Source organism: Pantherophis guttatus, chromosome 18 (assembly GCF_059756535.1).
Source record: "Pantherophis guttatus breed Tessera chromosome 18, ASM5975653v1, whole genome shotgun sequence".
Lineage (NCBI taxonomy): Eukaryota > Metazoa > Chordata > Lepidosauria > Squamata > Colubridae > Pantherophis > Pantherophis guttatus.
Window position 1 is genome coordinate 13026328 of NC_142080.1, and position 15917 is coordinate 13042244.

At 45.0% G+C, this 15917-nt stretch overlaps 1 protein-coding gene across 3 annotated transcripts in view; it reads left to right on the forward strand.

Moving 5' to 3' along the window:
- The window catches only part of LOC148111607 (maestro heat-like repeat family member 5), a 31932-nt gene that overhangs the window by 6155 nt on the left and 9860 nt on the right, over positions 1 to 15917 (forward strand). For all 3 annotated transcript variants that reach the window (XM_087880811.1, XM_087880809.1, XM_087880810.1), the window contains exons 3-14: positions 665 to 801; positions 2265 to 2360; positions 3404 to 3520; positions 4354 to 4476; positions 5009 to 5158; positions 5785 to 5904; positions 6465 to 6544; positions 7063 to 7198; positions 7557 to 7652; positions 9131 to 9235; positions 9782 to 9917; positions 15573 to 15691. In XM_087880811.1, coding sequence (XP_087736937.1) covers positions 665 to 801; positions 2265 to 2360; positions 3404 to 3520; positions 4354 to 4476; positions 5009 to 5158; positions 5785 to 5904; positions 6465 to 6544; positions 7063 to 7198; positions 7557 to 7652; positions 9131 to 9235; positions 9782 to 9917; positions 15573 to 15691 — 1415 coding nt within the window. The remainder of the gene's footprint in view (positions 1 to 664; positions 802 to 2264; positions 2361 to 3403; positions 3521 to 4353; positions 4477 to 5008; positions 5159 to 5784; positions 5905 to 6464; positions 6545 to 7062; positions 7199 to 7556; positions 7653 to 9130; positions 9236 to 9781; positions 9918 to 15572; positions 15692 to 15917) is intronic.

The following is a 15917-nucleotide window of genomic DNA, read 5'->3' on the forward strand; positions in this document are numbered from 1 at the left end:
CAGCCCACCCCACACAATCAATCCATCCATCCCTCCATCAATCAATCCATCAGGACAGAGCCAGAAGGGACCTTAGAGGTCTTCCTTCTCCAGAGACCAATTGCATTAAGCAATAAGTTTCTCTTCCTACCTTCTAGTGCTTTGGAAAATAAGTTGACCCCCTCCTCTGTGTGCCAGCCCCTCAAATACTGGAAGACTGCTCTCATGTCACTAGTACACCCTTCCTTCCTTTTCCTAACTACCCAAATCCAAATCCTGCAATCGTCCTTCATCAGGTAGGGACGTTATGGTGCAGACTCCATCAGTCAAAGAGTTTCGACTGTGGGGCCTAGGAAGAGGGTCTTCTCTACTGCTGCCACTGTATTAGGGAACATCTTACCCTCAGAGGTGAGGAAAGACCCCTCCCTCTTAGCCTTTTTCAAAGGCTAGATCTAAATTATAAGATTACAACATCATGAAATTTCAAAGCAATAAAAAATTCCAATTCCATATATAAGATGGTTGTCTAAGGACAGGAAGATCAGGGCCTCGAGACTTATGACACGTTTGACCCCTCCCTCAGGCTCAGCCTGGTGATCCACTACGCACTCCTTGTCTCTCTCTGCTTTGAGAAGGCTTGTCCTGTCGAATTGCCCATCAATCTCTGTCTGTCTCTTCTTCTCAGAACTCTCTGACGAGTCTTTCAAAAATTTATGGGAGAGCAGGAAGCCATTAAAAGGCAGACCCGTCAAAGAAATCTTGGATCTCATGGACGAGAGAGAAATATTAGAGACCATCTTGGACCATCTTCGTCCTTTCCAGGTAAGCAGCTGGGTTTGTGTCGCGGTGGGCCCTGAGGTCCATCGTGGAGAGGGTCCAGAAGCCAGGGCTGCCTCGGTGGAGATCATTTATCCCAAAAGTAGACAAATGTAGTTATGGAGAATTTGCTGAACTAGGGGGTCCTTGCTGGAAGGATCATGGAACGACCATGGAATGATTGCCTCAACCATTTTGGACTCCACCTCAACATCAAGACAGGATACTTAGGGACTGTCACCACCCCTGGAATGCTTCAAATCAATGGAGAAAACCTAAAGAAGGTGGACATTTTTTGGTATCTGGGATCCCACCTCCAATGTCAATGGTGACATCAATGGCGAGGGGAGAGCAAAGGAGAATGCAGCCTGGATACGTTGGCGAGAACTCACCAGTGTGTTACTGGACAGACGAATGGCCACCCATCTTAAATCTAAGACCTACAAGACAACCATCCGCCCTGTTGCACTGTCTGGCACTGAATGCTGGGCAGCAACAACAGGGACCGGAAGCTCTCTGCATGCCACGGAAATGCGAAATGGTCCTGAGTGTGAGAAACAGTCCATTTTTTTCAGTTGTAAACTATCCTTTATAACTTCGAACAGTCAGTAAATAAATGTTCTGACCCAAACACGACAAACCCTCTGAAGTGAACTCAAAGATTCCTTTATGAGGAGAGCCAGCAGCCCCGACAAAAAGTTTCTCTCTCACCACAGGCTAACAAGTCCATCCGGCAGGGAGAAGAATCGTTGTCTGCCCCATCTATTCATCTCCGCCCCCTGCCTTTTATCCCCAGAGCTAGGGAGGGGCTTCGCTAGCAGTGGTGGCTCGTCTGTCCCAAGGACCGGCCCATAGATTTCCACTGCTCTCCTCTCCTCTGCCTTCTGTGTATCCGCGCGTCAGGCACTGGACCCAGATGTTCCTCCTCTTCCTCATCCACCTCCAGACCTGCGGTCTGTTGACTCACCATCTGAGGGCTGACGGATGGCCCAGGCTCCTCCTCTGTCTCTCTCTCTGCCAGCCCCATTCCCTCTTCCCCCTCGGAGCTCTCAGGTTGCCTTGATGCTGGCCCTGACTCCCACGCCTCCTCCTCCTCCTCCTCCTCCTCCTCCTCCTCCTCCTCCTCCTCCTCCTCCTCCTCCTCCTCCTCCTCCTCCTCCTCTGATTCGGCTGCTGGAGGGCCACAACAATAAATGGTGATAAATCAAGTTCTCACAATTTGTGGCAGAGATTTTCCAACCGTTCATCTCAAAAGCTGCCTCTGCTCCAGCTGATACAATCCGGATGGTCCTTGTTACGTGCTTCGTGTCTGTCCCAGCTAGAAAAGTCAAATTACTTATAATATGCATCCGGACGCAGAAGGGAAACCAATCCTCCCCTTGGAAACACACAGAAAGCTGTTCCTTCCTCTGCTCCTTCACTTTCTCACAACTTCTTTTTTGTTGTTCTTGTTGTTGTTGGCAAAGCAGATTCCTTCAGACCACAAACTGCCCAGGAGGAAAACAAGCGCATTGCCGCCCATCGACCAGAAGCAAAGCACGTCCCAGGTCTTGTCTAAAGACAAGGTAAATATGCGGAGGTTTTACACTTTTAGGGCCGCAGTTATCTTAGATGCAACATCAGAAGAGGACAGCTTGCCATGGCCAACTCACCGTGGCTGCCCACGAGCCACAGCAGACTCACCGCGGGTTAATTCAACCATTCCGTTCTCTCCAATAATGTTAAAAATCATTTTAACATTTGTCGTTTATGTTTCATTTGTCCCTCCTTTGAGGCCTCCTTTCTTTGACGCTTCTGTTCCACCATTTCCTCGATATTAGACAGACAATGAATAATAGAACTACAGACTTGGAAGGGGGCCTTGGAGGTCTTCTAGTCCAACCCCCTACTGAAGGAGGAAACCCTTTCCCATTTCAGGCAAACGGTTGTCCAATCTCTTCTTAAAAGCTTCCAGTGATGCAACACCCACAACTTCTGGAGGCAAACTGTTCCACTGGTTAATTGTTCTGACTGTTTGGAAGTTTCTCCTTGGTTCTAGATTGGTTCTCTCCTTGATAAGTTTCCATCCATTGTTTCTTGTCTTGCCTTCGGGTGCTTTGGAGAATAGGCTGACCCCCTCCTCTTTTTGGCAACCCTTGAGGTATTGGAACCCTGCTATTAGTGTAACTCTTGTTCCCTGGTGAGTTGGCCACGGCAAGTAGGCCATGGCTAGTTGGCCATGGTTAGTTGGCCAAGCCAAGAGGGCCATGGCAAGTTGTCCCAATCCACCACGGAGAGCTAATGCATGTAAAAAGATGAAGCTGCCAGATCTCCACAGAAACCATAAAGGATCTCAGGACGGCCAAACAGAGAATCAGCAAAGGGCACCTATGGGGATGGGGGAGGGGGGTTAAAGTAGCTTTTCAAGAAGAAGAAGAAAGTCAAAATGGCAATTATTGACTTATTAGATTCGTATGCTGCCCATCTCCCCGATCAGGTCACCCAGGACCAGTTTCCGTGTGCTTGACCACACGGAGTCCTTTTCTGATCCTAATTTCTCCTATATTTCCTTTTCCTGGCCGTTTGGTGGAGCTCCCTAGGACTCACGGACTCTTTTTCCCACCTTCAGATTAGCCTCTACAAATATTATGGCGTTAAACTGCGAAACTCAACACAGAAGGACCTGGTGACGGAACAGCTCCAAAGCCTTCTAAGTTTTTCACTCCAGGAAGAAACAGACCGAGAGGTGAGTGGCAGTGGGATGCCTGCGGGGGCTGAGACCTCCATCTTTGTGGGGTCCTTGGGGCTCTCTGAGCTTGGATGTTTTCTTGCAGACGTTTAGTGACCCAACTAGGTCACCTCATCAGTGCCAGAAGAGAACAGGTTTTGCAGAATAGAGGCGAAGGGAGGAGGAGGAGGAGGAGGAGAATTGTGGGGTCCTTGGTGCTCTCTTAACTTGGTTGTTTTCCTGTAGATGTTTCATGACCCAGCTAGGTAACATCATCAGTGCTAGAAGAGAATGGGGGTTACAGAGAGGAGGAGGAGGAGGAGGACTGTGGGGTCCTTGGTGCTCTCTGTGCTTGGTTGTTTTGTTGCAGACATTTCATTACCCAGCTAGGTAATTTCATCAGTGCTAGAAGGGCCTGGGGTTTGCAGAGAGGAGGAGGAGCAGGAGGTGGAGAAGGGGAGGAGAAAGCGGAAGGTAAAGACAAAGGGTTAGGTGCAAATAAGAGCCTTGGTGGTGCAGCGGACTAAAATGCTGTTAAGTAGCACTTAGCTGCCAGCTGCCGGCAATTACTGTGAGTTCAAATCTCACCAGGCTCAAGGTTGACTCAACCTTCCATCCTTCCGAGGTAGGTAAAATGAGGACCCTGATTGTGGGGGCAATAAGATGACTTTGTATAAAAAAGAACACCGCTTTGGGGGGGGGGGAAAGACCTACTAAGCAGGTCTATACAAAAGTATGAAGGCTATTGCTTAACGCATTGTAAGCCGCCCTGAGTCTCCGGAGAAGGGCGGCATATAAATCGAACCTATAAATCAATAAATGTCCTAATTCACAAACATCGCTTTGCCTAGGGAATCTCGGAATCCATTCGAATGGCATCCTTTTGCCACCTGCCTGAGATTCTGGTGGCCCTGGAGGAGGCTGGCCAGTTCAGGCAGACAAAAGGACCGTTTGCAGTAGAAGCCCCCATTGAGGTAAGACCAGGGATGGGGTTGCAAGGTCTGAAACTCAGTGCAGAAGGAGGCTGGGGGATTCTGGGAAGGAGAGTCCAATGTGCTTAGAAGGACTTAGGCTCCAGGCTGTCAGGTCTCCTCAGATTGGTCATAGATCTCGTAGATGTAGGTGGTGCTGAAATTCTCCATCTCCATCTCCCGGAGAACTATTTTATAAGGCTAGAGAAGATTAGGAGCTGCCCCAACAAACACCTCGAGTAGACCCAAAGGTGCTTTTTCCAAAGGCTTGGGCTTGGTTTTTTCCTGAAGACATTTCGCTTCTCATCCAAAAAGCTTCTTCTCTTTTGACCCAAGTCAGACCTGAAGAAGCTTCTGGGATGCGAAGCGAAACCTCTTCAAGGAAAAACAAAGTCCAGTTGCCTTTGAAAAAGCCCCTTTGGGGCAACCGTGACCTGGATGACTAAGAAGCTCCATCAGTTTCCATCCATTGCTTCTTGTCTTGTCTTCTGGTGCTTTGGGAAAGAGTTTGACCCCCTCGTCTTTGGACTGACAGGACTCACAGACTCTCTCCGAGAGATGGATTCGGACCACATTAATACTCTGCTATGGCCAGGCAGTCCTGGGAGCGCAAGTAGAGGACATGATGCCTTTCCTGGACAACATTGTCTCAGAAATACTCTATCAGTATTCCAGCATGAAAAAGGTAGGCAGGTTTCCACCCTCTACTTCTCTTAATGCTGAGTTTAATCACAAGAACAATTATAATCCGGAGTCCTTAGCTTGTTTGATTTCTTAAAGACATTTCATGACCCAACTAGCATGTTGTGGGAGAGGAGGAGGAGGAGGAGGAGGAGGAGGAGGAGGAGGAGGAGGAGGAGGAGGAGGAGGAGGAGGAGGAGGAGGAGGAGGAGGAGGATCTATGGTCTTGTTGCATTTATTATCCTCAAGGCAGCGCTCCTGCATTACACTCTTTCTTCCTTTCCACACAACAACTCTGTGACGTGTTTTGGATTGAGACTGGCCCCAACTCACCTAGCTGGCTCTCGTGCCTAGGGCGGGACTTGAACTCACAGTCTCCTGGTGATTGGCCCAAAGACAGTTGGCCTTTTTCCCTAAGGAGGAACTAGAACTCACCATCTCCTGGTGATGGGCGCAAAGTCTCTCAGCTGCCTTTCATCCTAAAGTGGGACTAGAACCCAGAGTGTCCAGTGATGTTTTGATTGGGGGCCCCCAGAGTTCAACCAAAGACAATCGGCTACGTAAAGGTTTCAGTAAATAAATACATCCTCTTCCTTCTGGTTTCTTTTCATTCCCACTGGGGTTTTCCAGGACGAAGGGCTGAAGAAAGCTTTCATGAGGTCCATCATCATGATCACCAAAGCTGTTGCCAACAGCAGGAGGCAAGACCTCGATTTGCCCCAGAAACAGGAACTGGTCACAAACATCGTTGTAAGTGGGGAGAGGGGGGGAGGCAGGTGCTCCTGGGCGTCTTCCTTTTTGGAAGTGAATTTGAACCAAATTGAATGCCAATCAATGGAGCCTGAAAGGTTTTGTTGCTAAGTGGGACATTTGTTAAGGGAATTCTGCCCATTGTACGACCTGTCTTGCCACCGTTGTTAGCCGAATCATTTTCGTTCAGTTAATCGCACGGCTGTTAAGGGAATCTGGCTTCCCAATTTTATATAGGTCATCAAGAGGCCACAGTTACCCACCCCTGACTTAAATCATGGTCACGGGACACTGCAAACTGCCATCAATGCAAGCTGGTGGCCAAGTGACCGAAATGGGGTCACAGGATCGCTGAGGAAGGGGCGCCTCTCGGAACTTGGCATCTGGGTCATAAGTAGTCCTGAAGAGATCCCTCAAAACTTTAAATGGTGGCTAAGTGACCAGTTGTAAGCTGGGGACTTCCTGTGTCAACCAGAAAAAGCGTAGGGCTGGGAAGAGGGCCAGCTGGAGGGTGGCCATATCTCAGGTTCTTTCTTAGATGGGTTTCCTTCTCTTTTCAGGAAGTCATTGAAGATGAGCCCGCGAGACCCTTGTCCATCGAAAATCTCCATCAAGCGATCATCACCATCACCTGCATGAGGTATGTACCTGCCAAGAGACAGAGAGAGAGAGAGAGAGAGACAGAGAGAGAGAGAGAGACAGAGGAAGGAGGGAGGGAGAGAGAGAGAAATCCTGCATCCTGTTTTGGTCACCACAATATAAAAAAGATGTTGAGACTCTAGAAAGAGTGCAGGGAAGAGCAACCAGGATGATGAGGGGAGTTCTGATATTTGAGGGGCTCTCAGAGAGAGGAGGGGGTCAACTTCCCCTCCAAAGTAGCTGAGAGCATGATGAGAAGTGATGTATGGAAGCTTATCAAAGAGAGATCCAGGAGAAATTTCCTGACACCGAGAACAATCCATCAGTGGAACAGTTTGCCTCCAGAAGTTGGGGGTGCTCCATCCCTCGAGGTTTTCAAGAAAAGAGGGGACAACCATATGACTGGGATGGTTTAAGGACCATCAAGCAAGGGTTGGAGTAGAAGACCTCCGAGGTCCCTTTTAGCCTAATGAGTCTATGATCTTCTCACCCTCCTCCTCTTTTCTCGTCTTTCATCAGCCGTATGAAGCCCCCCTTGAACTCCGAGATGAGGTCTAAAGTGGTGAGAAAAAGCATCCAGAAGGTGTTTTCCTTGCCGGCTTACCTGGTGACAAAACTGAACGTGAACAGCCCAGGACAACCAGCTCAAACTCAGGTGAGCAGTCCAGATGGAGCCAAGCCATCTGAGATCCACCTGGAAATAAGCATGATTCAAAATCTCCTCCAAAACTCTGGATCCATCCATGGAGCCCAATGTCCTTTTGTTCCTCGTGTTCAGCCGAGAAAGCATTTCCTCCAACTCTGGAAGAAAAACCAGCCCTGCAAGACGGGCCACTCCGTTGATTGCAGAAGGGTGGACTTCAACTCCCAGAAGTCCGTGGCTGGCTCAGGATTGTTGGGCGTTGCAGTCCACCAGTCGTCCTAAAAGGGCCATAAGTTCCCCAGCCCTGGATTTCTTCCTCTTTCTTCCTTTACACCACTTCTTCCTTTAGATATTCTTTTTCTCCTTCTAGGATTTTTATGACCAGATGGTGACCACCTGCAACACCATGCTCACCGCCTTGCTGTCCGAGGCTCCCAATTTGGATTCCCTGCAGGATGTCTTGACGGTAAAGAGTGATTCTTTCTCGGGGTTGGTCAGCCAGATGTTTAGGCTGGATTTGGCGATTCTGTCCAGTTGTCGAGCCCCTCCCAAGGACCCGGGATAGGCAAATGTGGCTGTTGGGTGGACAACTCGTCCCATGGGACAATTCAACCATTCAATTGAACTCATTTCAATAGTTAAAAAATGATGTTCATTTTTGTCATTTACATTTGTTTTGTCCCTCCTCTGGCATCTTTTCACTAATGATTCTATTCCACTATTTCTCTGATATTCGTGTCTCTCTTGTCCCACGGCAAGGAGGAAGGGAGGGAGGGAGGGAGGAGATGATAATAAGAGTGAGGGAGGGTCTCAGGGAAGTCCACAGGTGCCCCTGACACGAGAGACGTTGAGCTGGCCACTCCCACCTCGGCCACGCCCCCCTCGAGGTCAAACACAACCTTGATTCGGCCCTCCATGAAATCGAGTTTGACACCCCTGTCATAGAGCCTCACAGCTGTTCCGAGTAAAGCTGCCTTCTGCAATTGACCGATGCAGATTATGTCGATGCCGATGGGATTCATTTTAGCAACAGAAATTTTGGACTCATTGTGGTCATAAGTCGAGGACTACCTGTATTTGTGATGGTTGCAGCATCCTGGGGGGGGAGGTCACCTGAACACCATTGGCGAACTGCCCAACTGGCTTCCGACAAGCCAAAGTCTACGGGGAAAGCGAGATTCGGCTAATGACTGCATTATTCACTTAAGGACCACAGGGATTCGTTCAACCCTGGCAAAAAAAGGTCATAAAGCCAGTCACAAGTCACCTAACATCCACCTTGGTAAGCACCCCAAATTCTGGTCGTAAGTCAAGGACTACTTATACAGGAAGTCCTCGACATACAGCCATTCATTTAGGGACCGAGCTGGGATGCTGCAGCCGTCATAAAGATGAGTCATTGGCCAAGTGTTCAAATTTTGATCATGTGACCATAGGGATGCTGCAATGGTCATAAGTGTGAAGAATGGTCGTAAGTCCCTTTTTCAGTGCCATTGTAACTTTGAACAGTGACTAAATACTAATAGCACTTAGACTTACATACCGCTTCACCGTGGTTTACAGCCCTCTCTAAATGAGGACCCAGGTTCTTGTCCTATCTGGGTCCTCATTTTACCGACCTGGTAAGGACGGAAAGCTGAGTCAACCTGGAGCCGATCAGGATGGAACTGCTGAACTTCTGGCAGTTGGCAGAATTAGCCTGCAATACTGCGTTCTAACCACTGTGCCACCACGGCTCTAAATGAACTGTTGTAAGACTAGTTGTATTCCAGAAATCTTCAATTGCTACTCTAGTTTTCAGTCTAAAATAGACCTCAATTGACCAATGTCTCAAATTTGTTGAGCTCCTTAGATTTTCTCCCCAGTCCTGGCAACTTCTGTGGCTCTTCCAACTGTGAATCACAAATTCTTCCTTTCCTCCTCCTCCTTTGTTTTTCCTGGCAGCACATTAATCCCTGGATTGAATCTCCCAAGAGACACGAGAGAGAGAGGGCCATCAAGAGCATCAGACACCTCCTGAAGTTCGTTTCTGAAAACGTCAATTTCGACGTAAGTCACCGTTTGGGATGCGCAGTGAGATGTTTTCAAAGAAAGGAAGAAAAAGAAGAAAGTCCTGCTGCCTTTTGGAAAAAGCATCTTTGGGATGTGACCAGGAGGATATAAGGAGTCCCGCTTGATGAAGGGGTTGGAGGAGAAAACCTCCACAGTCCCTTCCAGCAATTGAGGTTCTGGGATTCTAAGGTTCTAAGGTTCTGTGATTCAAAGATTCAGAGATTCAAAGATTCAGAGATTCAAAGATTGTATGATTTAGAAATTCAAAGATTCTATGATTCTAAGATTCTATTATTCAAAGATTCTAGGATTCACTGATTTTATGAATCTATGACTATGATTCTAGTCTTCTAAGATTCAAATATTGGATAATTCTAAAATTCTAAGATTTTATGTTTCTAAGATTCTGTGATTCTAGAATTCTAAAAGGTAGGATTCTAGGATTCTGTGGTGCTATGGTTCCTATGCTCTGATTTCAGTTGGCTGAAACCTTCATGAGCCCCCCTTCTCATCTTTCCCCTCCTTTTTGCTTCCTTTCATTAGCCCACAGGTGACTTTTCTTTGCTGGGACAGCTGGTGGCTTTGCTGGGCCTGCACGTTGGCGACACCAGCAAAGAAGTTGGCCAGACGTCCGCAGAGGCCGCCTACCACCTCCACCACCTCATCATGAGCAAAATGGGTGAGAAAGTTGGACTCCAAGGGCTGCCAGGAGCCCAGGGATGCGCACTGCCCAGGAGAGCACTGGGTGGCACAGCTTGTGGCGTGACCAAGACCCCGGTCGTTTGCCTGGGCAGAGATGCCTGGAATTGGCCGTTGGTATTGGCACCTCTCAGGGCCAGGGGTCATTTGAAGACTGAGTTTCTCACGTTAAGTGGATCCGTTAGGCCAGTGGTCGGCAAACTCATTAGTCAACAGAGCCAAATATCAACAGTACAACGATTGAAATTTCTTTGGAGAGCCAAATCGGTTAAACTTAAACTAGATAGGTAGGTACATTGTTATTAACTTAATTAGGGTACTCCTAAACTGGCCTTTGCTAAGAACGTCCTCAATCTGATGGAGGTACGTTCGCTGAGGTCGACCCCTTCCATCTCTCCCATCCACACTCGTCCTGTATACTTCTTTCGTCTATCTCCTTTCGTTCATCCTCTTTATATGTCCAAACCATCTCCTCGACACTACATCTTCTTTCACTCCACAACGTTCCCTAAAATTAACTTAATAAACTTTACTTAAAGTTTTAAGTCTTAGTTAAACTATAGGTACGTTGAATAAAACTTGATCTCATACTTAACAACGATATTATTTATTGATAAAATTAAATTCCTTACAATTGACCTTACAATATCCATAAAATTAAATCATGACAATGACTGACAAACACTAATGTGAACAATGGCCTTGCATCTCCTTGGAAAGTTTGAGTAAGTCAGGTTTGTATGTTGTTTTTAATTTTAGGCACGATTCCAGGTTCTCATCAATAAGACAACTTCTCAATTTACTCTTTTTTTTTTATTGAAAAAGTTTTCAAATACAAATTTCCCCCCCTTTTTTTTCCCCTCTCCCTCCTCCTCCCTAACCCCCCCTCCCCACCCATCCCCCCCTGTGACTTCTTCATAACAAAAAAAAAAAACCTAATTCATAACAGATTACTTACTCCCTCCTCTAGATATTGACCTTTACTTACTAAAAATATTATTAATATTATAACATCCCCCTTTATCCATACATTTCAGAAAAGAGAAAAGAAAGGGAAAAAAAAAAGACATTATACTATGACATTATAGAATAACTTCTCCACTTTAAAACTATACAATAAGTCCTACTTTAACATTTAATCTTCTATATATATTAGTATAACATTTCAAAGTGGCCTTCCCCATAAAATCTAGTTTAACATTTATTCCACTCTATCCATTTCCTCCACTCCCCTAAATATATCACTTAAAAATCCCTTTTCTTAGACTAATCAATCTACTAACTAGCTTATTCACCCACTATCATGCAAAATTACCATACACAACATTTCTTAATATCTTTGAATCACTGCCCACACTACTTAAAAATATATGTCTATATTTTCCATTATATCTAAATAAAAAAAAAGAAAAGACAATGACTTTAAATTTATAATCCATGTAGTATCTTCTTTGAGGTCTTTCCACTGGATTGGTAGAACCAACATCCATAATCGGGTAACATAGCTTACTGGTGCAACAGTTTATTCAGGATCTTCAATCATATCTGCCCCCGTCAGTAGTAAATATCTTCTTATATGTATAAAAGTAAAAACAACCACCCGAGTGACATTATAATTATATTCCATATAGTAATAATTGTGGGTTTCATCAGGATTATTAATTCCCATCATCGTAGTGGGTAACAACCCGATCTTCTGCATGCCCCAGCATAATTCTCTTGCCTTGTAATTCAAGATAATATAATATGTTTATCAACACAAAAAGAAATTCCAAAATGGATAATTCAAATCCATCAGTTTAAGGCTCGTTTCACGTCCCCAAATTACGGCCATGCAGAGATCTGCCACAATCCTCAGGATGATATTAACCAATACATTGCCTCTTCTGTGTTTACACATAATCATTCATATTTTAAAGTCACTGGCTTCACTGTTGCCTAATTTAGAAATTTCTATTTTTATGCCACCTATTTCTTTTTTTCTTTTCTTTTTGTGGGTTTGGTTTCCATCCTGGTTTCCTTTCTACAAATTGTGTATCATCTGGTCGGTTTTTATTCTGCTTTGTAGATTGGTCTTGTTGGTTTTGTTTTTGTATCTCATGTTTCTTTTTTATCCCTTGTACATCCCCTAATTGGTTTCCATACTTATCCTTGCCTTGATAAGTCATCACATTAATGTTAGATGCCACTTCTCTCAAATTTGTAGATAGTCCAGCTGGGGTATCCAATAAATCCAAAGGCAATTCATCTAGTACAGTCTCTGTAATTCGATATTTTACCTTTATTTCCGGCTCCTTCTGCTTATCCTGTATTATACCTGAAGATATTAAGTTCATTTTCAACCTATTTTGATAAAATTCTTCCGCTCTTTCAACAGTATTTAGCTGATATCTTTCTCCTTGGTATCTAAATATAATACCAACTGGGGCGTCCCACCTGAATGAGATATTTCTCTTTTTTAACTCATTCACCAGAAAACCAAATTTCTTCCTTTCCATCAATATCTTAGGTGGGAGTTCCTTGTAAATCCAAATCTTTCTTCCATACAATTGCAAATTAGAATTGAAGGAATTTTGCACGATATTATTCCTAATTTCTTTGTCTGTAAAATAAATCACCACATCTCTAGGCAATTGCCTTTGCTTGGCAATCCAGGAGTTAATTCGATAAACTCTGTCAATCCTACAAAACACTTCGTCAGGTTGAACCTTTAGAATCCCAGCTAGAAATTCAGAAGATATTTTCCTTAAATCCTCTCTATTATTTTCCTGCAAACCTCTTAATCTTATCGCATATTCTGTGAAATTATATTGTACCATTAAAATCTCTTTTTCAATCTTCTGTTGCAGATTTTCTGCATTACCATACTTTTGATCAGCATCAGCGATGTTTCAACAGGCTTGGAAAGTGAATCGAAGTTTCTCTTTCAAAATCTTGAGCAAAAAGAGATCATTGGTTTTCGAATGAAATAACTTCTTCTAACATCGAAAAAATGGTGATTCCTTTCCCCTGTAGTTTACGATTAAGCTGATTCAAATGAGACGTAATATCTACCATGAAATAAAATTTTTGGATCCACTGATCGTTCGTTAGTTCTGGATAGCGAATCCCCTTCTCATGGAGAAATGCTTTAATTTCTGTTAATAAGGAAGCGAAACGTTTCAAAACGTTTCCTCTTGATAACCAACGTACCTTGTTATGCAGCAGAAGATCGGCGTACTCGCTCTCCATTTCAACTAAAAATCCTTTAAATTGGTGATGATTAAGAGGTTTAATCAGTATATTCGAAGACATTTTGACTGTTCTGTCTTTCACTGTTTTAGCAGACAATGGTAACTCTTTAATTTTTTTTAGAATATCGGCTTTGTTCTTAAAATCCCGAAATAGCTCTTCGGATGCATTTATAAAACAACTTTTTATGTATTCGCCGTCTGTATATGGTTTTCCTCTCTTAGCAATCTTTTGACTAACCACAAAACTTGCAATATTAACATTGTTGGAAGATTGAATCCAGTAATCAAATACAGAACTTGATTTTTCTTGACTCTTCTGAAGTTCCTCAACTGCTTTCTTCCTTGCATCACCGACAGGATATTTACTACTAAATGGCACGTGTTTAGTTTTAAAGTGTCTCTCCAAATTTGATTTCTTGTTATGCACCAATTTTTCCTGACAAATGAGACAGGTCGGAAGGCCATTTAAGTTTTGAACAAACGCGAAAGTCTCGGTCCATTCAACTTTAAATTCATGGTTTTCGTCTTCCGTTTTTCTTTGCTTCTTCTTTGTAGCCATGTCAAACAGGGCACCTAAAAACATGTTTCATTTTATAATAATAAAGCCACCAACACAAAATAATTACAATTCTTAAATTGATGACAAAAATACCTGTAGGATTTGCAGCTGGTTGGAAAAATACAGGTAACTTTATGCTCCGAGTAGTTACTTTTGTCACCCGCGCGTGATTGGCGGATGCGACTAGCACTAACCACTGCACAAGGAGATTGCTGACTGACTGGCTGACTCAACTCGTGCATGAATCGCGTGCGCCTCTCCCACGCTGCGTATCCCATGGCCCACCTGCGCCGCGTCTCCCGTCTCCCGTCTCTCGCCCGCAAGACACCCCCACTTCTTCTAATGCCACTTCTTCAGAATAGACTCGCCCAGGCCGAAAACCGACTTCTGCGCATGGGCCACGAAGTTCCAATCGCACTGTGCGTGCGCGCCCGCAGGTGGTATTTTGTGGAAGAGCCACACTCAAGGGGCCAAAGAGCCGCATGTGGCTCGCGAGCTGCAGTTTGCCGACCACAGAGTTAGGCTAGGCATCTGCCATCAGCCAGCCTGGGCTTGTGAGTCTTGGCACATGGATTGGGTCTTAGCGTGTTTTGCAAAGCCACCTTTTAGTCATTGGATGGCTGCATGTATTGCAGGAAGCCAGAAAACGGGTTAACCAAGTTACGGGTTGAGTGGGCATTGTTAAGGAAAGAGCTAAAGAGGGTTTATAATTGCAATACATTATTTGTTAATTTTATAGTTTCAACCCCATTTTACGTGTCTTCTAATTTTTAATTGGGAGCCGTCCACAATCGGTTGAAAGACAGGCACTTATATCAATGGTTTACCTAAAGAAAAGGATCGGTTAAATTTGGCTAGTTAAAAGCTTAACCCAGTGGCAACTTTAAGCCATGTGGATTTCAATGCCCAGAATTCCCCAGGCAGCACACAATCAATTCACAACCTAATGCTTCATTTGCACATCAGACCAAGGTAGTCTGGGTTAAATCCGGTTAGATTCATTCATTCATTTGTTCATTCGTTTGTTGGTTCATTCCTTCATTCCTTCATTTATGTAATTTGTCTCTTATGTAGCCCTATATTTCCCCTCCATTTACAGTCCCATCTATTGTGTTAACCTAGAAAAGGGGTTACAGGTAGTCCTTGACTTACAACAATTCATTTAGTGACCATTCAAAGTTTAACCGGCACTGAAAAAAAGTGACTTGTGATTGTCTTTCACACTTACGACCGTTGCAGCATCCCCATGCTCACGGGATCAAAATCTGGACACTTGGCCACTGACTCCGATTTATGACGGTCGCAGTGTCCCAGGGTCATGTGATCCCTTTTGTGACCTTCTGCCAAACAAAGTCAATGGGGAAGACGGATTCACTTAACAACCGGGTTGCTAACTTAACTGCTGCGGCAATTCACTTAACCACGCTGGCAAGAAAAAAAATCGCAACCTGAGGCAAAACTCGCTTCATAACTGTCTTGCTTAGGACTCAATTGTGGCCGTAAGTCGAGGACTGCCTGTAATTGGACCACTAAAGAGGTCATTGTACCTGTTTCGTTCCTGATCAGTGAGATAAGAGAAAGGAGGGGGGCAGAGAAAGAGGGAGCGAGGGGGGAGGAGGAGGACTGGTGTCTCTGAGCTTTGTTGTTTTCTTGTGAAGGTTTCATGACCCAACTAGGTAACGAGAAAACCACCGAGCCCAGAGAGCACCAGGGACCCCTCAGGTCAGCCCTGAGCTACAGATCTTCTCTTCTGTTGGAACGACTAAACCGGCCGTCAGACGAAGGATGTTCAGAAGTTCCGAATGCCAAAATCTGACCTTCTCTTGTTTTCCTCCCTCCAAAGCCAAAGAAATGGATGAGAAACCTAGAAACAAGAAGGGGAAGGTCGTCACTTGGCTGAGGGAAGACTTCTCCTTTTCGGGCCCAACAATATTTTATAATAACGTCTCCAAAATGGCTACGGTACGTTTTCGTTCAGCATTTTGCCTGGCTTCTTATTGACCTTCCTTTCTCTCCTCCTCTTGACCTGGAGATACTCAAAAAAGTCAATATCACAGTGGGGACGGCAGGCTCCAAAGGCCGGAGGGTGGATATCCATCCCCCACAATGTCTAGGAGCAGGCGATCTCGGCTGCCATGTTGGCTTCTTTCACCCACATCCTAATATCACGTGGTGGATGTCATGGAAT